This window comes from Schistocerca cancellata, chromosome 2, assembly GCF_023864275.1.
Source record: "Schistocerca cancellata isolate TAMUIC-IGC-003103 chromosome 2, iqSchCanc2.1, whole genome shotgun sequence".
Taxonomy (NCBI): Eukaryota; Metazoa; Arthropoda; class Insecta; order Orthoptera; family Acrididae; genus Schistocerca; species Schistocerca cancellata.
Window position 1 is genome coordinate 722,798,079 of NC_064627.1, and position 24,363 is coordinate 722,822,441.

The following is a 24,363-nucleotide window of genomic DNA, read 5'->3' on the forward strand; positions in this document are numbered from 1 at the left end:
CCTACCAGCCAATGACAGAAGACACTCAGAGCATAGGATGTGATGTAGTCAGCCAATAGCAACATAACTATTAAATAACATGAACACATGACTAGGAAAAGTTACAGCTTAAATTAATTTACATACGTAAAGCTATAGGAAAGCTACACTTTCACATATAATATTGGTCGTCAAAAATTTTTTGCTGGTCTTTCTGAGGATGTGATTAGGAAGGATACTAAGAGGACAGCTCAAATTAAAAGCAGCTGAATATTTCTGAGAAACATGACTATAAATTTCACTGCTGTCCACCAGACATTTCATGGGTTACCTGACTGAATAAATGTCTTGGTGAGCTCTTCGACTTCTCCATAGAAAAGCCAGTTATGTGTAAAATTGCTCAAGAAATCACCTCTCATGGTTTTTAAGGTTAATTATACTTTTTTTCCATCATTATTGCATAATTTGTAATCTATGAAAAAAACAAAAATAAATATTAAAAATTAATCTCAAACCTTGGTCTCTTTTAGTGTGTGTTATCCTTTAAAATACATCAAACACAAGTGTGCTGGTAACTTTCAAATAATCGCATTAATGGGCGGTCTTCTGGCTTCAAATTTTTTTTAAGTGGTTGGTTCTCAAAGTGTTAAGTTTTGAATGAGATTCAAATGCTCCACGATTTAAGAAATTCATCACACATTCTCACACATAACATAATTCATCTTGTATAAAATGAAATTTACTTTGAAAGTAACAAATCTAAAACCACCATTCGCATTATTTTACGGTGAAGTAAAATTCTTTGTTAAAATATCAGTTCGTACCAACGAAATTACAAAAATTTAACTGAAAACTAAAACGATGAAAAATACCCAGAATTCTAAAAAAGTCTGGTTTTTTCCCCTAATTTTTCCTGGATGAAAAAATTCCTGTGTTTTTCCCCCTATTTCCCGTTGTCCAGGGGCATATATATTATGTCATACTGAGAAGAGCAAAACTGAAGCACATAGCAAGAAAAATTTGAATTTGGGTCTGAAGAACGTTGTGCCAAGAAACAAGAGTGCCACATAATTCAGGAGTATTTTCCACTCCATTATCAATAAAGTAAATAGTGCAATATGTAAAAAAAAGTTGTCACGAATAAAGCTAACACATCACATGGAATATCATTAAATAAAAAATTAATAACAACCAACAGCCAAATGAGATCAGCTTCAGAAATAATGACACACAAAAATCATTGCTTGCTAAATGCAATAATTAGTTCCTCATAGTGACTGAATCCGTGGGAATTAACAAAAAGACTGCTGTACATCTGAGCTTTCAGCGAAAGGCCTTCTTCTGAAGTACAACACGCACGCACACACACACACACACACACACACACACAAGGACAACTCACACGCACAATATCAGTGTCTTTGGCTACCGAGGGCAGCCTCAATTACCAGAGACAGTGGTTCTGTGCATGTGAGTTGTGCTTGTGTGTGTGTGTGTGTGTGTGTGTGTGTGTGTGTGTGTGTGTGTGTGTCACAACCCATCCTCACGGCTTCACTTTCACCAGTAACTCATATCCTACTTCTACTTTCCAAACTTTACCTGCATTCCCTGCAAGACCAATACTCGTAGAAGAAAGGATATTGTTGAGATATGGCTTAACCACAGTCTAGGGGACTGTTTTCAGATTGAATTTTCACTCTGCAGAGGACTGTGCACCAACCTGAAACTTTCTGGAAGATTAAAACTGTGTGCAAGACCAGGACTCAAACTTGAGAATTTTGTCACAGATCAATTGAAGAATTCTTTTATCAAAATGGTGAGGAACGAGTCAGATTACAGGTACGTACACATGATTCATGTTAACTAATATAAACATATTATTTTTTTAATTTTACTCATGAAACTACACTTAATTTTTTTTATTTATTCATTTTTTAAATAGGCTAGTATTTAATAGAAATTCATCCATGGAACAGAGGTCTAGAAGAAATGAATGTAGATTAGATCTCAAATTTGCTTGACTGGTCTTTTATGTTGGCCAAATGATTAAAATTTTTTGTTGCTGAGCCACTGAAACTTTAATAATGGGTTATAAAGGTCATTTTTTACTCTACTGAATTAGGTTTGAAAGTCGCTATTCTTCTCAAATTGTGATGGATTATTTATGATGAATTTCATTAGTGAATACCTGGATTGTAACAATCCACTAAAAATGCCTAACTCCTTGGAAAGGTACCAACATGACGAATGCAGGTGACCATAACATATTATCCTTACTGTTTAATTTTGTGCAATAAATATTTTCTTTCTAAGTGGAAAGTTATTCCACAAAACACTATTGAGTGGAAATATGCAAAATATGTCAGGATTTGATTCACTTGTTTCCAAGGCTAGCAATTATATGAACAGCAAAAGTAGCTGAACTTAATTGTTTGAGACAGTCAGTAATACGCACAGCCAAAAATTTGGAGCATTCTACTCTATTTACTGATTCCTGTCATGTGCTACTTCAGTTGTTGATATTATTCTATTTGTTGTATAGAACTGAATACAGTGCTTTTTTCTCTTCTTTTTCAAAATTTAGGGAAAATTCATTTTCAGAGAACCACTTAATAATTCTTTGAAAAACATCATTAACGATCTCTTCAGTTGTTTTGAGATTTTTTATAACACTAGTACAGTCTGCAGCTTCTAGTTGTTGAAAGTTAAGTAGAAGGTTATTCACGTACGTTACGGTATAGGAGCCAACCGAAAATTGAACACTGTTGGCCTCCCTTTGTGGTTTCTCCACAGTCACTAAAATTTTTTACCCTTTCAACATTGTTTGAATTATTCAGCACAACTTTTTGCATTCTGTTTGTTAAGTATGATTCAAACCAGTGTGAGTAAAGCCATCAGGTCCATAAAACTTACATTTTTCTATGAAAGTAATATGACCTACATAATCAATTGCCTTGGAAAGACCACAAAAAATACAAACTGGCAATATTTTATTATTTAAGGGTTGTAATATTTGGTGATTGAATGCAAAATAACATTCTCAGTGGTGCAACCCTTCTGGAATGTAAACTGTGATTTGATAAGTAAATTGTTTCTGCTTAAATGTGAGACTAATCTTGAAAACATTAATTTTTTTGAAATATTTTAGAAAAAGATGTGAGTCAGAAAACAGGATGACAATTATTCCTGTCTTTCTTGTCATATTTCCATAAAGAGGTTTCACAATTCATATTTTAATCAGTCTGGAAACATTCCCTGCACCAATGATGCATTACATTTATCACTAAGGCATTAAGTTAGAATAGCTTTTTCAGAATTCTGTTTGAAATTCCATCAAGATGATACATGCTTTTGTTATTCTTTCTTTTTTATTGTTATGTTTATAATTCTATTAACAACAGTGAACGATGTTAGTGCTACTTCTAGCTCTTTAAAGTTTTGTGGAGTGATATTTTTAAGATATTCACTTGCTTCTTCAACTGAACCACTTAATCCTATTTTTTCTGCTACATTTGGACAGTGTATGTTAAAAATACTTGCAACTTGTGAATTATTAGACACAACATTGTCATTTAGTTTAAGTGTTACAATAGTTTGTACACTGACTTGATGTCCTGTCTCCCATCTGCCAATACCCCAAATGATTTTAATCTTATTATGTGCATTATTATTTTATGTCAAGATGTACATACTTTTTGACATTTTAAGGACTTTCCCTAAAATATTATAGTATTTTTTGTAGTATGCAAGTAATGTCAGATCTCGAATTATTCTGGCCTTTATAAAAATATTCTTCTTCCTCTTCCATAATATTTTAATTTTCTTTTCTATCCATAGCTTACTTGGTATTTTTTTAAATGGATATTCTGGATAACTTTTTAGGACAGCAACTTTCAAATACTGACACAAATTTACTATCAAATAAATTGAATCTCTTATTTACATTATAATAACATTAGGTACTGGGAGATGAAGAAGCTTGCACAGGATAGAGTAGCATGGAGAGCTGCATCAAACCAGTCTCAGGACTGAAGACCACAACAACAACAACAACAACAACAACAACATTAGCATCTCTTTCTATATATACCTCATCCCATACCACCTCTTTTAACTTACTCTAAAATGTTGTGTACTGTTTTCATTAATAAGCTTCACTTCTTTGTGTGAACCTGTAAGGTGTTATATCGTTTACTTCCATTAACAGTTCATCCCAATCAATTAGTCCATTAACAATTGGGAGCACATTGTTTAAGTCTCAGCACAGTAAAAAAATTATCCATCAGGGCCCTACTATCTTGCTGCATGTGAGTTGAAAAACTGACTATTGAAATTAGATTGGAATACCCAAATAATATTTCCAGTTCATATTTATTGTCTGTATCTTTTCAAAAAATCTACATTTAACTCTCCAAAAACTACTAACTGTTTCTTCTTATCTGACTGGTACCTGAACAATGCATCTAATTTCTCATGGACAAGTGCTCTACCAACTGAGCTACCCAGGCATGATACACAAGCTACCATCACAGCTTTACTTGTGCCAGTGCCTCACCTTCCATCTTCCAAATTTCATGAAGTTCTCCTACATATCATGGGGAACTAATATTCCTGGAAGAAATGATATTGTGGAGGCATGGCTTAGCCACAGCCTAGCAGTTTGTTTCCAGAATTAAATTTCACTCTGTGCTGGAGCATGCACTTGCTGGCATATGAGGTACCGATGGAAGTAAAGCTGCGAGGGTGGGTCACAAGTCGTGCTTGGACAGCTCAGTCGGTAGAGCTGCAGCCTATGAAAGGCAATAGATCCCAGGTTTGAGCCTCGTACAGCACACAGTTTAAATCTGAAAAGAAGTTTCAAGTATAGCAATATTTTTAGTAATTACAATCTTTTGTTGCTTTCATAATAATAACCCATCCCCCCCTCCTCCCCCAAATCTCTGTTAATTTTCTTTTTACTTCCAATCAATGATGCAAGACAGATTTCCTTGGAGACTGCATCATGCAGTACTAACACCAATTTATGATAATGGTAACAAGGAAACAATCTACAATTATATATCCACCCCACTTCTTGCAGTTTTTCCAAAGAGAGCAGCATATAATAAAAATAGTATCCACTATCCTCAGCATAATTTGTCAACTTCCTCTGAGTCTGGCTTCTGCAAAGTATTCTACACAGAGAAAGCAAATTATTATCTCTCAAAACAAGACCTGCAAAGGCTAAAACAAGAAAAATTATCCTGTTGCCTTTTCTGTGACTTTGTTAAGTCCTCTGATTGTGTAGACCTTATAACTGAGGCATGAAAATATTATGGCATTACTGGCACATCTGCCTTCGGGGTCTGGAGGATAGTATCATGGTTCCTGACATGGAAGTTCGAGGTTCAGTTATCAGTGTTCACTTCACAGTGTTCTGAGGTGAAAAGATCTGGAAAGGGTCCATTAAGCACTATAAGGACAAATGAGATTCTGTTGGCAAAAATATGCAGAAAACTTGACACACAAAACCCCCAAAGAGACACTGAATAAAGAAACCATGTATCGGACCTTAGGCACACAACAGTGTTTGTTTAGCGATACCAACATTTCTGCATGAATGGAGTCTCACCTCCAACGGAGTCTCACCTTCTTTACGGAAACCAGAAGCTTAACATTAGAAAATGAGCACCTTGGGGTAAGTAATTCTAAAATAATGGCTAAACAACAAAATAGTTTTAAAAACATCCACACAGATAAAAAAAACTGATTTTCAAAATGAAATTATGATGAAATAAATTTACTAATTACACTGTGCACTGAGTGGTAGCAGATACAGACATACATAAAAAAGTGCCATAAATTTTTGAAAAGAGGATCCCTTAATCATTTCTTATGCTGGATGAAAGAATACTCTATTCAGACGGCACCAGTGTCATCTTTCCTACAAATGTCTGTATCTGTTGCTGTGGCACAGCTCTGTACACAAGAAATGACAAAGATCAAAATCAATAATTCTCCCTTCTTTCAGCAATGAAGTATTACATTCTACCAGGGAACACTGAACAACACAAACCATGAGAATAACAAAGTGTTGTCACCTCTCCGTACATGCTGCACTACAGCTATCCCTCGTGATCGTGTCTCAACCAATTTGTTACGAATGCTGGTCAATTTCTCAACTGATAACTGTTTCAGTCCCTGAAGACGTGATCTGGGGAGACTTTTCCCATTTGCATCAGACTCGACTATTGTAGCTGCAAAATAAATAACAAGTAGAGTGTTATATTCAATATTCTACCAGTACCATATTTTATGAAATATAAGACACAATTTTTTCTTCAAAACATTGCCTCCAAAATTCATGTGCCTCTTATACTCAAAATTAATATAAAAATGTCCAGTGCTTGATTCAAAATTCTCACCAGTCTTAAAAATGGCCAATCTATCTCTATCTGGCAACAATGGATTCAACTGGCAGTAGCAGCACACCAATGCAACAAACATGCATTGCGGTGATTCACAAGCTTACTAGCACTGTTTCCTTCCTGTACTGCCATCACAAATCCACAACACTGCCTAACGTATGATGTGTTATTGCAGTCTACAGTACCAGTGAACTTGAACTGAAAGTGATTTGTGTTATCGGTAACAGTACAATATTTTTGTTAGTAGCTAAATTCATAATGGGAAAAATAAAAAGTATTCATGTGATGTTAATTATAAATTGAAAGTACTAGCATATGCAGAAGAACATGGAAACAGAGCAGCTGAGGGCCATTTCAGCCCTTCATCAACAGAAATAACCATTCGCGATTGGCAGGCTAGTAAAGAAGAACTGAAATAAATGAGGAAGACTACATGTGAAAATAGAGGACTGAATGCAATGTGGCCAAAATTAAAAAATGATGATTTTCAGGGATTTTAAAAGTCAGTCCGGTTTTATAAACTAAGCTTTTTCTTTAGTCTAGCTTTGCAATCTAATAACAAACATAGTAAAAATTTATTCTTTTTTAAAAAACTTGCTTGAATATTAAGATGTGTCTTATAGTCTGTAGCATCTTATAGTCCATAAAATACAATAATTTAGCTGACATAAAACACTTCTTAAACAGAATAAAATTTATTTCACTTGACACCGCTATTCTGAGTATGTCTTTATAGTCAGTGATACCAGACAAAATATTATTAACTAATTTTAGCAGGCTATATGCGTTAATGCACTGGTTCACACACTCCAACACAAACCCCTGCTCTCTCTCTCTCTCTCTCTCTCTCTCTCTCACACACACACACACACACACACACACACACACACACACACACGTGCACGCATGCACATGCATAAGCAAGTAAACCACTTAGGAAGATTGGATGATGACCAGATACTAACTGTAAACTGTAAGAAAACTCTTGGGGCAGACTGGTTTCAATAGAAGTTGAAAAATGGTGTGTGTGTGTGTGTGTGTGTGTGTGTGTGTGTGTGTGTGTCTAAAACATTGGACTTATATTCTTTTTTTCCAGTTGCTATTAACCTTAGCTTTCAATACTGTTTTGCTAGTATGCTGAGATAGTTATAGACACATTGCATCCCTGTTAACTTGGCTCTGTGACCATTATCATAAACAAAGGTCATCACTTCCCATTATTAATTGTAACAGTACAGTTTAAACAATGGAAAATAAATATGAAAAGAACATACTGCTACTCACCACATTGATGAGGCAATGAATGGCACACTGACACAATGGAAAAGACTAACTTATTATTCAGCTGTCAGACTTTGTCATTCATCAAACATAGACAAAACAAAACACACATATACGCACACATGCACAGTTCACACTCGCAAGGTCACTGTCATCTCTGGGCACTAAGGCCTGACTCAATAAAGTTGCTGTTCTTAATAATATGGTTTTGTTTATGTGTACACTGACAAACTGAACACAGTGTTGCCTGCTAGCTAAGGTAGATTATGTTGGCAACACCGAGAAAGCTGTCACTGTCAATTGAGGCCATTCGGTTTCAATCATTACAGCTACTCCCATTAACTATTGCACTAAGCATCTTCTTAGAATGTACAACTGATATAGTTTTGGGAAGCCATATAAAAGATGGATCAAAGTGTGAAGCTAGAATGTGTTGGTGACTTATCTTAGAGATGTAGAAAAAGATGTGTGTGCCCAGTAATGGAAATTATGGAATTTCAGTTTTATATATTAAAAAATATGACAGTATACAAACAAATTCAACATACACTGAGACTGACTGCTGGTGCTGTATGGCTTGGCATGACTGGCACTGTCCACAGGCCAAGTGTATCCCGTGGTGCGCTGTTCCAGAAGCAGCTTCCATTGACTGTGATTAATACAAGTGATCTGGAAAAAGAACAATGGCTCTTCACCAACAAGGCCTGAGGGCTCCAATCTTCTAATGAAACTATTATTTGGAAATGCAAACAAACTGTTTTAAAGCAAAGAATGGTTCCTAAGAATATGCTTGGATCGCATACAGAGAAATAAAATTTTAGTGTAAAGAACTGTCAAAAAGTGCAGGGTAAACTTGAATACATGAATACACCAACCACGACAGATCTTACATCATTATTAGAAATCAAAAGCACATAAGTTACTTATCACTAATAATGTTATGGATAAATGCTTAAAATTTCAAACTAACCCACTACACCAAGAAGAGTATTTTTCCAAAGCTAATAATGGTTCTGAAGTACACAGATGACAGGCCAGTTTCCAGACTTTTCATTTCTGTTTTCTATTAGCTTGAGTCTATAATTTACTTCTAACTGAATTCTTGAGGATGTTCATGTATATCTGACAACTGATCATCACATATATATTATGTTGGCAATAAGCTTGATAGATGGGCGTGCAATACTGCAATACCAGACACAGTTTGCTTGTGTGATGAAAAAGGCTTAAAATTGTGTGGATATGTTGCTGCATTATTATTGACAAAAAAGTTATGAACTTGGGTGAAAGGAGAGTTATGACTTTGGTTAAGCAAAACTATCATGTAGAAGATATTGTCATTTAGAATGTCAAATCAGTCATCATAGTCAAGACTGCATACATTCTCTGTCAGCTACTGCTCATCATGTACAATCGTCCAAACTGATGCTAGAAGGTCGCAATCAACACAATATCTTCCACTACTGTGTGACATCATTGTAAATTAGGACGTGCCTATATGCCTAAATAACATCATTTGTTCCATATACTACAAGTGCTACATGCCAATGTACCACATATGATCAAACATTTAACAGCATATTCATGTTTTCTGTATGGTAAAGTAGTTGTTGATTTTGTCACTGTAAGCTCATTTGTTAGATATTTTACCAAATGATAATTTATGAAATCATATGATCCACCAGCATTTTGCTGTGATCACTTTCCAGAATGAAGGAGTGTACTACAGCAGAAAATACCAAAAAAGGCATTGATTGCTCCCTTAATTTGGGTGTAATTTGTGAATGTGTTTACTACATCTATTAGTTTTTGAAAATAATTATTACAGGCCTGTAACATAAAAAATGTACACTAATTATTTAATGTTATTGCTGTTAATGGCAGGAGAATAGGAATTCTTAATGGTGGAACATTTTTTGTGGTCAATAGTGTTTTCATAAGTAGACCAGTATTAGAGAGATGCAGATGACAATAAAATTGCTGGTTATTGAAAACCCATAAAGGGTTTGACTACTCAACATTACAGGGTAAATCCACAAAACAATCACATTTGAATAATTACAATAAAACCACTTCATTAAATATCTACATCTAAACAGATACTCCACAAGCCACCATATGGTACATGGTGGAGAGTACCCTGTACCACTACTTGTCATTTCCCCTGCAGTTCCACTCACAAAGAGAGTGAGAGAAAAATGTCTGTCTGAACACCTCCATATGAGCCCTAATTTCTCATATGTTATCTTTGTGGTCCTTACGTGTGATGTATGTGGGCAGAAGTAGAATCTTTCAGCAGTCAGCTTCAAATGGCAGTTCTCTAAATTTTCTCAATAGTGTTTCTTGAAAAGAACGTCACCTTCCCTTCAGGGATTCCCATTTGAATTACCGATGCATCTCCATGACGCTTATGTGTTGCTTGAACCTACCGTTAACAAATCTAACCACCCACTTCTTAATTGCTTCAATGTCTTCCTTCAATCCGACTTGGTACGGATCCCAAAACTCGAGCAGTACTCAACAATAGGTCACACCAGTGTCTTGTATGTGGTCTCCTTTACAAGTGAACCACTCTTTCCTAAAATTCTCCCAATAAACTGAAGTCAACCATTTGCCTTGTCTGTTGTAGTTTTTACAAGCTCATACCAACTCATATCGCTTTGCAACGTTATGCCCAGCTATTTAAATGACTTGATTGTGTCAAGCAAGACACTAGTAATACTGTATCTGACCATTATAGGTTTGTTCTTCCTACTCATCCACATTAACTTACATTTTTTGACATTTAGTGCTAGCTGCCATTCGTCACACCAACTGGAAATTTTGTCTAAGTCATCTTGTATCTTTTTACAACTGTAAATTTTGTCTAAGTCATCTTGTACCTTTTTACAGTCACTCAACTTCAACACTTTACCATACACCATGGCATCATCAGCAAACAACTGCAGATTGCTGCCCACCCTGACCACCAAATCATTGATGTACATAGAGAACAGCAGCAGGTCCTGTCACACTTCCCTGCATGTTTACAATCTATGCATATGGAAGGATATAAGAAATGCCCACTTACCAGTAAGAAGATCACATCGAGACTGTTGTCTTGGCACATGTGTAGTTCAGTTATAGCATCTCTCACATAGGTTGTGCCCACTTGGACACCTGTCGAGAGATTCACAAAAAATATGGTTCCAGTTTCTGTTCCTACAATAGCTGTATGATGGCAACCCATAATGCTCTGCCACCACACAACTGCTGTGGGTCGAGCTGCTGAACTACGGCGAGTAATGAGTGGACTTCCATTGACAGAGCTAGCCAAGCTGCTAGCAGACAATGAAGCAGCAGGGGGAGAGGTGACTGAAGGAAAAACTGTCACTTCTGTCGTAGACCACTGGTGATCTTTGGCTTTAGCACTGTCCACCAAAGCCAGTGCTGGTACAATGACAAGTGTTCCATCACAGCCTGCACATAAAAAGTAATGGTTCTATATGCATCATTGCAGAAAGATATGCTATAAAAACTTTTAACTTTTATACTCTGCGGTCATTACTATTGCAGTGCTCAGTTGTTTCTTTCCACAGCACTAAGGACAAGGATAAAGCAAGTTCAATAATGGCTAAGCGTAAAAGAATTAAAATCCAAAGCAGTTCATTCTTAAAATTGTATAATAACAAATTGGGATAAAAACAATTTTATTTTCCAAAAACGAGAACACTTCTCCATACTAGATAATAGTTAGTAGCATACAATCAACATGAGAGTATCACCTAACCAATGATTGTGTCTGTCTCTTTCAGAAAAACAATTACACGTAAATATTTATAATCCATGTATCCATTCTTACCATAAATATATAAAATAAACAACTTGGTTAACAGGCCTACTGAAGTACTTAGTGTCGCATTTCTGACAGCATAAAATCAAGAGCATAACCAGGGTCCGAACTAGGCAACTCAATATTCATGATGAGTAGGTCTGGATACACTCACTTCTACTAAATATCTATTACACATTCTGGCTTTCTTCAAATTTATATGAACTTGAAAAACTAGTATGATGCAAGTTAGGTTTGTAAAAAATCTTTGTGGTCCTTAAGTGTGATGTATGTGGGCAGCTGTAGAATTTGTCTCAAACTTCATTTTCCTATCTTACCTGTCCAGATATTTTCCAATCATCTAACACAATATTTCCAGCTGAAAAAAGTAACAACAATAACAGTTTCAAATAAGGGCATTTAACAGATGACCATCAAAAATGTGCTTGTGTTAGGGATGTAATTTGCAATTACTGTGAAAAATCAATAACACAAGACATGGAAACAATAACGCCACATATACAGCACTTGATTATAAATTATATAACTCCTGTCTGGGCTAAGAAATTCATGGATGGATGGATTAAAAATTGTTGGGCATTAAACCACGTGATGATCAGTGCCCTTTGGTTTCAGTAGTTATCTTGTTAAAACAAAAAGTACAGGGCACATAACTACAGCAACAGTAATAAAAAATCACATCCAACACCCAGAAGATCTATTCATACCATTGTCACACATTAATACCATAAATAAAACAGTGGATGGCATTAAGATGGCTGGTCGATTGCAAAATTAATAGGACGAGCCAGTAACATTAAAACCTTTGTCTAATTAAATTGGGCAGAAGTCCTAATGTCATACAAAATGTCAACAATTTACTTGCTATTGTTTCATCACCACCTAAAATTGCAGGAATTCCCTTGGTAAATCAAAGGTTTTCCCCCTACCAGCATGCAAAAACACAATGTCAAAACATGGTGCACTGTGAGTGAGACACCACAAACACTTCAATCCTGTGGATCTTCATGCCTTAAGCATGTGTCATTGGGCAGTGTCTGAATGAAGGTGAGTGAAAACCACTTTGTCCCTGCTTGGAGACTGAAAGGAAGTACACCGTGGTCAAATAGTTGGTTTAAGTGACTGCAGATTCCTGTCCTTTCAAAATTTAACAAATAATATGCCACATTATTGAGCAACATACCTGTCTGGAATGGTGGTACTTTTGGCCAATCGCATATTATAAAGGTATTTTTATGTTTCATCTTTCGGAGGGGTAATGTGCATAGACGGGAGTGTTTTGAATCAAGAGGGACACAGTAAAGCAAAAATTGTCTTTCTTGTATGCGAGTCTTGGATTACTTTCCTAACTGAAAGTGAACCTATGGCAGTACACGGCACAGCATTCTAATTTTACAGAGTGGGCCAGGCTAGTCTTTGATAAGGCTTACTTTGGTAAGCATTTCATTGAAGTTGAAGTAAAAGCATTGCAAGATATTTAGTTTGAATATCGGAATAAAGTGTCTGGCTTAGATTTTAGTAGCTATTATCAGGAATGTATCAGTGAGTAACCAAGCTGCTATGTTCTGTGGCTCAACTGTACACCATTAACCCAAATAGGTGCACACCAGAGAGAGAGAGAGAGAGACAAAGAGAGAGAGAGAGAGAGAGAGAGAGAGAGAGAGAGAGTAGGCAATAGAACAGTAAGGAAAATTCATTAAAAATGAGTGAAATGATGAAAATGCAAAGAGAAATAAAAAAGTAGTTCTTCTAGGATGAAAGTCATATACAACTCCACCACTGCAGGTCCTAAGTCCAGGGCCTCATTTCGCAAGTGATGAGGAAGGAGGAGGGGGAGGAGTAACACCTCGTTAAAAAACCTGGGTCCATCTGGCACCGGATGGTAGCACCCTGTAAGTGCCCCTGCTTAGGGTTACTAAGTGAAACCTCGTCGACAGACTCAAAGGCAGAAGAGGAAGTTCAGATTCCCAACGGCGGAGAGCGCGGAAGAACTACCTCCAGGACACACAATCTTGGTTGTATTTTTTGTGGCCTTTGGGACACACCCAAAGTAACTTTCACCAATCATGGAAATGCGTGATGTAAACTATTTTACCCCAGGTGGGGGATCCACCGTACGCCAGTACGTCAGCAGACATTCGGATTCTGGGGAGTCTGCAACATTGCACAAAGACAAGTCGGAGTGTCTTGGAATCTCATTCAAATTTCAACATAGGCAATCAACGTACCTAGCAACTTTCAATGCAAACTTATTGTTGAAAACCGGAAAACTAAAACATCTAACAGATACACTAAAGAACCACAATGTACCCGTAACAGCCATTCAAGAAACACGATACATGGATACAGATACCTTCGATTCCGAAGTTTTTAGGATATACAAAGGGAAAGTGGGACCAAGAGTATTGAAAAATGTACCACATCTTGGAACAGCCTTCATAATCAACAAACAAATCTTGAACTCAATAGTTGACTTTGATTCCCAATCAGAAAGAATCTCAAGTCTTACATTCACAAGCACAAACAAAATCTACACACTTATCAATGCACATGACCCTATAAATGAGGATAGCAGGAAAAACAAAGAAAAAGTGAAGGCCTTTTGGAATCATCTAGATGACATTATTCAGAAAATTCCAGATAAAAACATCATCATTCTTCCAGAATGAGATTTTTCACTCTGCAGCGGAAACTTCCTGGCAGATTAAAACTGTGTGCCCGACCGAGACTCGAACTCGGGACCTTTGCCTTTCGCGGGCAAGTGCTCTACCATCTGAGCTACCGAAGCATGACTCAATTCTTCTTGGAGATTTTAATGCACAGATTGGTAAAGAAAAAAGATATAACAAAATAGTTGGAGACTATCCTGCATACAAGAGAACAAACAGAAATGGTGTGAGGTTAATAGAACTTTGCCAAGCACACAATTTAATTTTTAAATCCACAGCTTTCAAGAAACTGCCATGAAGACAAAAGACATGGATATCCCCAAATCCTAGCCTTGGGGAATTTCAACGTGATCATGTGGCAATCAAGAATATTTCTAGCAAAGAAATCATGAATATCAGGGCTCAGGGGTGCAAACTTGGATTCAGACCACTACCTTTCTAAAATTAAGTTCAAAGTCATCCTAAACAAGAAACGCAGCATGAAACAAATTAAGGGTTGGAAGTACAGCACAGAAAAGATATTAAAATCATATTAATTCACAAAAGCAACAGACACCATTCAGACACATAGCTGGGAGGATATCAAGGAAAACCTCGCTACTACAGCCGAATGGATAGCACCTAATGTAAAAAGTAAAAAACATGCCTGGTAGTCACTGGAATGTGATGTCCTCATTGAAACAAGAAAACAGGCATGGCAAAACTGGCAATCACAGAAAACAGAAGAAAGCAGATTGAATTTCATTACAGTTAGAAAACTGGTAGATAAAAATATAAAAAGGATTAAGAAGACACATGAAAACTAAACCCTCCTCCAAATTGATGAAGAATTTGCTAAAAACGACGTACGAAGCTTTTACAGAACTTTCAAACAAAGGTTATCAAGATACAAAGTACTCATCCTCCAATTTCGAGATGTGAATGGAACGATCGCTCACGGAAAATTGCAAAATACTAACAGGCTACTTTGAGAAACTCTTGAATTGTGAACCCATCCTTGAAAAATTTGAATCCATCCCAATTAACAGTGAGAAGCCGGATTCAGAACCACCAACAACTGAAAAACTACAGAAGGTCATTTCAGAATTTAAAAACAACAAGGCGTCCAGAGAAAACCAAACAGTGGCCGAACTATGGAAAAAGGCTGACAAAAATGCAGTTATCCATTAAATGTGTTTTCGATAAAATCTGGAAAGAAGAAGAGATCCCCGCAGAATGGAGAACAGCTCTCTTCCACCTTATCCACAAGAAAGGTTTGAAGACAGACCCCAACAATTACGGAGGAATATCACTGCTGGAGGTTTTAGAAAGGGTAGATCATGTTCGGAACAAATACTAAACCTCCAAAACATTATGGCATACCAAAAATCAAGGGCAAAGACATATGTAATCTCCTTCACCGATTTCAAAAAAGCATATGATTCGATTGATAGAGAATCTCTATTATCAGTCCAGGAAGAAATGGGTTTGGATAAGAAAACAACTAATATTATAAGAGCGACCCTTACAAACACATTTTCGAAAGTTAAATTTACGGGCGAATTATCGGAACCCTTTGAAATAAAAACGGGAGTGCGACAGGGGGATGGGCTCTCACCATTGCTGTTCAATTGTGCACTTGAGAAAGTAGTCAGAGAATGGAACACAAATATTAAGAGTGGTATAAAACTGGGCTGTAAAAAGAAGAACCTAAAAGTAAATTGCATTGCTTTTGCAGATGATATGGCCCTGTTTGCTGAAACAATGAAAGAAGCATGGGAGCAAATCCTTGAACTAAAGAAACAAGCCGCTAAAATAGGTCTTCACATTTGCTTTGAAAAAACTAAGATAGTGACAAACATCAAGCACTCATGTAAATACCTCAAAGTTCAAGAGCAGAAGATTGAAATAGTAAACAAATTCAAATATCTCGGAGAATGGATTAGTTGGAATGCTGGTGAAAGCAAAGCAATGAAATCCAGAAAAAATATACTTGAATTGGCCTTCCAAATAACAAAAAATACATACAACAAAAAATGCCTTTCATGGGGGTCCAAAATTACACATTACAAACTGATTAAGCCAGAAGCACTGTATGCAACAGAAACACTAAACATGGATTTCGAAGGCCAAATGGAGAAACTTGAGCTAAAGGAAAGAAAAATTTTAAGAAAAATCATTGGGCCAAAATTTCAAGACAATAAGATTACATACATCAAAAATGAAACTCTCTACAAGAAAATTGAAAAACTTTCAGATACTGTATAAAAAAGGAGAATAAATTTTTATGGTCATCTTCTCAGAAAGAATTCCAACAGATTAACTAAACAAATCTTTGACTTTTTCCGTAGCCGCAAAACGAAACACAACTGGTTTAAAGAAACTGAAACAGACCTAGTAGAATTAAAGATTTCAGAAAATTCTCTGATTGATCAAACAGCTAAATTAATTACCAAAGATGAAAACATAAGGCTCCAAGACAAATCTACACAAAAGTCCAAACCCTTCATCTTGGAAGAAGAGAGGAAAATAAGATCAGAAAGAATGAAGAAATACTGGGCCCTAAGAAAAAGACAACGCACAAAAAAATGATTGATCCAGCATACCCCTAAAGAGGGTGAAACGAAAGAAGAAGAAGAAGAAAGTCTTACACAATGAACATTAACAAATGTAACTTATTAGGGACTAGTTTAATGTTTCTGAAGAGAATTATACACATCTTTGCATCAGATGCATAACAGGGAATGTGATAACTTGCCACAATCCACAATGTAGGACAGGAGACATAAAATTTCCAGATAAGGTGCTAGATAAGAAAACTAATAATCATGCAGCTTTGTGGAAGGAAGTATCCAGATATGACATGACTTAAGATTGGTTGTGTTATATCCACAGATTAACACCCACGTGCAAACAAAAAATTTTATTAGGTGGAGCAAGGCCTCCACTTAATTTTACAAAAAGATAAACTTTCTTCGAAAACAAAAGGCTTCTTCTCCTACCAAAATTTTATAACAAGCCAAAGAATATGCCACCTAACTGAATTGAAATATTAGCAACTGAACTGAATTTACGTCCTTTGTCGGGTTTTCTCTCGACACTTTCCGGCGGATGCTGAGGAAGTAGATGGGTGCAGAGTCTGGGGTCAAAGGCCTGTGTAGTGAAGAGGTGGCACCTGGACACTCCAGCTGCGTCGAAGTATCTTCCGGGCGGCAGTCAGCGGTGGGTCGAAAGATGTCTGTTTCCCTTTCTTCCGGCTATTTAACACGGCAGCTCCAGTCCTACTCCGCTGATTCTGGAGTGATGATTGGCAGCCATTGGCGATCCCTGAATGGTGGATGGTGATATCATAGTGTGACCATCTGCACCGGAAAAAGGCTCATGCACTTGCGTAGTTCATGGCCGATTGAATGTTTGGCGGGAACGCCTCTAGCATCAGCTGGCGGAACGGGCCGGCACTAAGTTGCAGGCGCTGCTTAACTCTGCTGCGGTAACTGACCGTTGCATTTGTGTGGCTGTGCATGCCACAGCAGGTTGTTAGAGTTTTAGCTTTGAGAGAAGGTAGTACATTCTGTTCTGGATGGCACGGCTGAGAAATAACTTGTACTGCAATATGAACTTAAATATTTAAATAAATTTAATCTTATTATGCTTATCCATTACGGATATTTTAGAACCGTGACAGTATATTGAATGTAAATAAGTTATACACATAAATTTAATCTGTCCAAATAAAGCCAAATAATAAATATATCAAAAAAAATTTTGCGTCATCCTGGTTCCTAGAACTCCTGAAGATAGACATTAACTGTGGATACTGAATAACAGGCACAGTCCCTTTGACTGTTCAGAGATGTCACCAAACCCGCCCAAAGATGTAAACAACCATGCATGAGCAGCGCATATCAGACCAAGGAGGCTGACAGCCGATCAGTTACAGTCATTCCACCAGGAAGGAGCAACACGGCTCGTGTTGTCTGTAGTTCAACTATGCCTAGATGGTCACTATCATGGTTTGATCGTGTGTGCATTGTTACTTTGTGCCAGGAAGGGCTCTCAACAAGGGAAGTGTCCGGGCGTGTTGGAATGAACCAAAGCGATGTTGTTCGGACATGGAGGAAATACAGAGAGAGACAGGAACTGTCGATGACATGCCTTGCTCAGGCTGGTCAAGGGCTACTACGGTAGTGGACGACTGCTACCTACGGATTATGGCTCGGAGGAACCCTGACAGCAATGTCACCATGTTGAATAATGCTTTTCGTGCAGGCACAGGACTTTGTGTTACGACTCCAACTGTGCGCAACAGGTTGCATGACGTGCAACTTCAGTCCCAACGTCCATGGCGAGATCCATCTTTGCAACCATGACACCATGCAGTGCAGTACAGATGGGCCCAACAACATGCCGAATGGACCGCTCACAATTGGCATCATGTTCTCTTGACCAATAAGTGTTGCATATGCCTCCAAACTGACTATCGTCGGAGATGTGGTTGGAGGCAACCCGGTCAGGCTGGACAACTTAGACACACTATCCAGTGAATGCAGCAAGGTGGAGGTTCCCTGCTGTTTTGGGGTGGCATTATGTTGGGCCGACATATGCTGCTGGTGGTCACGGAAGGTGCCGTAATGGCTGTACGATACATGAATGCCATTCTCCAATTAATAATGCAACCATACCGGCAGCATATTGGCGAAGCATTCGTCTTCATGGATGGCAATTCGCACCCCCTTAATGCACATCTTGTGAATGACTTAGAGGTACTGGTGTGTACAGCAATCTGGACCACCACCTCTGAAGGCCTTGCTGTATAGTGGTACAACATGCAATGTGTGGTTTTCATGAGCAATAAAAAGGGCAGAAAAGATGTTTATGTTGATCTCTATTCCAATTTTGTGTACATGTTCAAGAACTCTCGGAACCGAGGTGATGCAAAACTTTTTTTTTTAATGTGTGTATAACTGAAAAGTTAAGGACACTGTGGGCTCATTTAATCGTGGTTATTTTACAGTCTTAATTAGTTCAAGCTTTCCTCCTCTCTTGCTCACTAAGTTACTGAAACCTCTTGTGTTACTTCCTGCAGCCACTTGGTAAGTGACAGCTGAATTTAACAATTATCTGTCAATATCACCCTACATGCCATAGTATGCATCACTGTATTTATTATTCCACACAGGAATTTAGTGTTTTTACTAACAGCAAGGCATCTTCCAGCCAACCACCTGGCATACACAAAATCTGCATGTTTTGCTTATCCTTAACAGTCTTCAAACTCTAAAGACACTAATTCTGCAGCACCCCTCATTACATCTGTACAATGGCTCTATCCAGGCCACAATGGAAAGCAATCTTCCAATTACACCAAAGTTGACACATCTTTATCCATATCACCTTCCTTCTAACCCAGTTTGTAACTGCCTACATCCTCTCCTTCACTACCAATAATGCTGATTCAAATGGCCATTTTAGCTGTGCATGTGAAGATTATCTATAGCCTGTTAACACAATCAAATATTCTTGGGTTACAAACCTTGACAAAGATAACTTACAGGTTCAAACAGCCAGTCAGTCACATTCCTTGCCAATAATGTGGCAAATCATGTACTAGGGAAACACTACAATGTGTCTCATTCTGTTGCAATGGACATAAATGCTCCAAAATCTGCACTGTCTGACATCAATTACGTGTTTGATGGGTTGTTTCTGGGACAGTCTACTTAAACAGTCAAATGAAATATGAAAGTCACCACATTTCAGTAATCAGGGCAAGAAATTTACCCTCGGTGCAGCTTGGCAATCAACACTGAAAGCAGTAAGAAAGATTAACCATAATGCTGTACTACTGTGGGCAGTAGCTGATATTAGACATAACTGGTATTAGGCCAAGCACGAAAACAGTGAAGCAAATGTGGCCATAACCTTGTTATGGAGTACCCATTATGAGATGTAAGTGCCCACTGTCACAAGTAAGTCTATTTAATGACATGGACTTTGACATGCTGGCACTGTGGCAGAGGATGGAAGGCGAGAATAAGCTTCCTGAAACATCATGGACAATCACTGAATTGATGATGTTAATAGTCCCAAAAGATTTTATTGAACCATTTTATCTGTCAGCATTTCTTTTCCATCCACTCACCTCATGATCTATATTCATGAACAGCTTAACAAAAAAACATAAACCTTTCAGTAACTTGTTAACATGTGAGGAGTGAACCTACATTACATTACGAATATAGTTAAGATGATGAGATTGGTTCCTTTTTACTCTAAACTTTTTGTGAGCCACTTAGAGACTTTTTCACTAACTGCCTGGCTGAAGCTTCAATTTTCTCAACACCTTAATACCATTTATTAGGTCGTGTTTATCTGCTGAATTTTACGTCATTTCCCTGGACATTGATCACTACCTCACTGAATATTATCTTCATGATTCAGTTCACAGTGCGTCCACCAACAAATTGCTGTACTCAAATTTTCTCATTTACAATCTTCTCTACTTAAAATATTCTCTTTTCTACAGTGTTAGTGAAAATTACATGTTTTTATAAGACTCTATAAACATACTATGATACAAATGCTTTCAAATGACACAACTGTTCCAGCACCTGACCCAGTAAACTTTATAATGGAAGGGGCCTAGCCATGGTATACAGTGATTGTAAACAAACTTCCTAAAAAAACAATGACTGTTGCACAATAGATGTGAAATGAAACATAGGGGTACAGGCAGAGAGGTGCTAAATGAAATGTGTTTGGCTGTCAAATTAGCAATGTGTGAAGCCTTCAGTGGCTACCATAACTGAACTTACTGAAAGATCTTCCACAAAACCCAAAGAAATCCTGGTCATAAGCAAAAACTGTCAGTGGTACCGAGGTCAGTGTCCAGACACTCATGCATGACACAGAAACTTTAACTGAGGGTAGTAAAGTGAAGGTAGAACCACTTAACTCAATTTTCAAATATTTCTTTGCAGAGGAACTTTCTGATGTATTCCCACAGTTCAGTTCTTGCATTACTACAAATATGTACAATATAAATATTTATCTCAGTAGGAATGATAAACATCATAAATCACCAAAACAGAACAAGGTCCCAGAGCCTCAATGGAACCCCTTTCAGATTCTATACAAAATTTGTGACTGAGTTAGCCTTCCTCTAAAATACATTAAACCTTAGATCAACCCCTACCATGAAAAAAACTAAACTCAGAAGTTGGAAGGAAGCAGATCACATTCATCTACAAGATGATACATGAAAATATCACCCATCAACCATAATATCTTGAGCAGTATTATCCCATCCACACAAACCAGCATGGATTCCAAAAACATCAGTCATGTGAAATCTAACTCTTACTTTTCTTACACAACACCTCAAATCACCAATCGAGGTGATAGGACAGATTCAATATTTCTTGACTGCTGAAAATCATTTAATTCAGTATCGCATCAATGCTCAGTAATATTAGTTTCATCACTTGAAACATCAAATAAAATTTTTGACTGAATTGGGGATTTATTGGCAGTGAGGACAGCATACTATTTCAGATGGAAGGTCATTGACACATGTAGGAGTAAGTTCAGATGTGCTCCAAGGAACTGTGCTCGGAATCTTTTCATGTTCTATACTGATTATATTAATCACCTGGTAGACAATATTAGTAGTAACCCCAGATTTTTTTGCAGATATTACAGTTCTCTATAATGGAGTTTTGTGTGTGAGTGTGTGTGTGTGTGTGTGTGTGTGTGTGTGTGTGTGTGTGAATTCAAAGTGGTGTAAAGATTGGCTACATTCTTTTTAAATGTTCATAAATGCAAACCTGTGCCCTTCACAAAATGAAGAAAGTACATAGCATCCTCTGACTGTATATTATCAACAAGCACAACTGCAATTAGTCAACTAATACAAATACCTAGACATAATAATCTGTTGGGATGTGAAATGAATTGATCTGTATGTTAAGGCAGGGGTAGACTCTGGTTCACTGGAAGCATACTGAAAAAATGCAATGAGTCTACAAAGCAGGTTGCTTACAAAACTCTCACGCTACCCAGCCTAGAATATTGCTCAAAGAGTAACAAGACAAAGCAGTTATAGCAGAAAGGATAGCGCCATGGACACACTGAAAAAACTTAAAGAAGAGACATCAACTGTTCTGTGAAAGCCTGCTTACAAAGGTTCACAAAGCAGTATTAAGTAAGGAATCTAGGAATATACTACAATCCCCTACGTATCACTCCCATAGGGACTGCAAAATGCACAGAGGCATTTAACCAGTCATTCTTCCTGTGTTCCATATGAGAGTGGAATGAGAAGAAACCTTAATACTTACAAGGGAAACTTCGCATTGCACCCCCCTCAGATTTAGTGGTAAGTTGGCCCACTGGACAGCCAATCAAATACAGAACACAGATCAAACATGAAAACAGAAAGAAGGTGTACTGAACTGTGGAAAAAAGAAAGAAAAAGAAACAGTAAACGTTACAAATTTAATATGTGCAATATCGAGTGACATTAACGAGACTCGGGTCATGGTCATGTGGTCACGGTGTTAAACTGCAAAGGGGGAGATCTGGGTTCAAATCTGCCTCGTGCCCAACAATTTTTTCACAAAATTATGAACTGTCTGTCCAGTCATTGATGTGCCTGTTCACTGTATTCAATTTTGTCTGTGTTTCGTGGCATAATGTCCAATTTGCAATAGAGATGTGTAATGAAGGGACCTCCAGACGTACTTACCTCCTATTTCTTCTACACAGGTACCACATGTAACGCCTCTTGCATTCCATTTTAGACATTTTGAATTCCATCATTGTAACATAGTTCACACCCGTTTATTTGATGTTTTCATTTCTGTGAGAGGTCTATGCGGCATCTCACCTGCCCTCACTACTTATGACATTTACTTGTGATGGTAATATATTCTTACCATATTCTTACCACATGTCTCATATTCTGTGATGAATAGTGACATCAGGTGGGATGCTGCAAAGACCTCTCACAGAATTGAAAATAACAAATAAACGAGTTTGAACTATGTTACAATGGTGGAATTCAAGAGTCAAAACTTCTACAATGGAACGCAAAAGGCATAACATATGGTACCTACGCAGAAGAAATAGGAGGTATGTATGTATGTATGTATGTACCCCTTCGTTACACAGTGCTGTTGCAAACAGACATTACTCCATGATACATACAGAAATTCGAATACAGGAAACCAAAATGTCAATGATCAGATGGATAGTTCACAATTTTGTGAAAAAAAATGTTGAGCATAAGCTTGATTTGAAACTGGATCTCCTCGTTTGCAGTCTAACACCATAACCATATAACCACACCCCGAGTCTTGTTAATAATGCTCGATATTACACATATTAAATTTGTAATGTTCACTGTTTCTATTTTTCTTCTTTTTTTCACAGCTTAGTACACGTTTTTCCTGTTTTCATGTTTAATGTGTGTGTATTTTTTGACAGACTATCCAAAGGGCCAACTGACCACTAAATCTGAGGGGGGGGGGTGCTATGAGGAGTTGCCCTTGTTAGTACAATCGAAGTACCCTCTGCTATGCAGTTCACAGTGATTTGTAAAGTATGGGTGTAGATTTAGAATATTTTTCAATGAGATGTTAGCCACATCAGGCCTTGATAGATACTGTTACTTAAACAAGCTCATTCCACTTGTAATGCAGTACATTACTCATTAAGTATGTGGCAGTCAGCAGCACCATCAGGATTTAATTTTTCAATCCTCCTCAGTATCATTCCCACACTACCCACAGCAGTGAACGACAACAATGATGCCGTTACCCACAACTGACTGCAGTGACACAATTGTACATGATCTACCTTTAATATCAGTTCTCTAAATTTGTTGAAAATGGTTTTACCAGAATAAGAATGTCTTTCTTCCAAGGACTACCACATAAATTCCCTAAGAAAATCTGTTACACTTTTATATGAACTATAGTGACTAACTATGATCCTAACAGCATATCTCTAAACACCTCCGATGTCTGTTTTCAACCCTGCTTGATAAGAACTCTGAAGACTGCAGCAACAATCTGTAATGACTTACAATTGTGTCTTTTATGTACTTTTCTTAACAGATATTAAACAATGTAAAATTACAAAAACAAATCATTTAATGTTCTTAGGTCTAAAATTTGACAGAGATTTAATTGGAAGGCGCACATACACTACTTAG

At 37.3% G+C, this 24,363-nt stretch overlaps 1 protein-coding gene across 1 annotated transcript in view; it reads right to left on the reverse strand.

Moving 5' to 3' along the window:
• LOC126162516 (uncharacterized) overlaps positions 1–24,363 on the reverse strand; it is a 427,861-nt gene that overhangs the window by 355,029 nt on the left and 48,469 nt on the right. The window contains exons 3-5 of the mRNA XM_049919080.1: positions 10,738–11,126; positions 8,216–8,336; positions 6,060–6,215 (exon numbers count right to left, since the gene is read on the reverse strand). Coding sequence (XP_049775037.1) covers positions 6,060–6,215; positions 8,216–8,336; positions 10,738–11,126 — 666 coding nt within the window. The remainder of the gene's footprint in view (positions 1–6,059; positions 6,216–8,215; positions 8,337–10,737; positions 11,127–24,363) is intronic.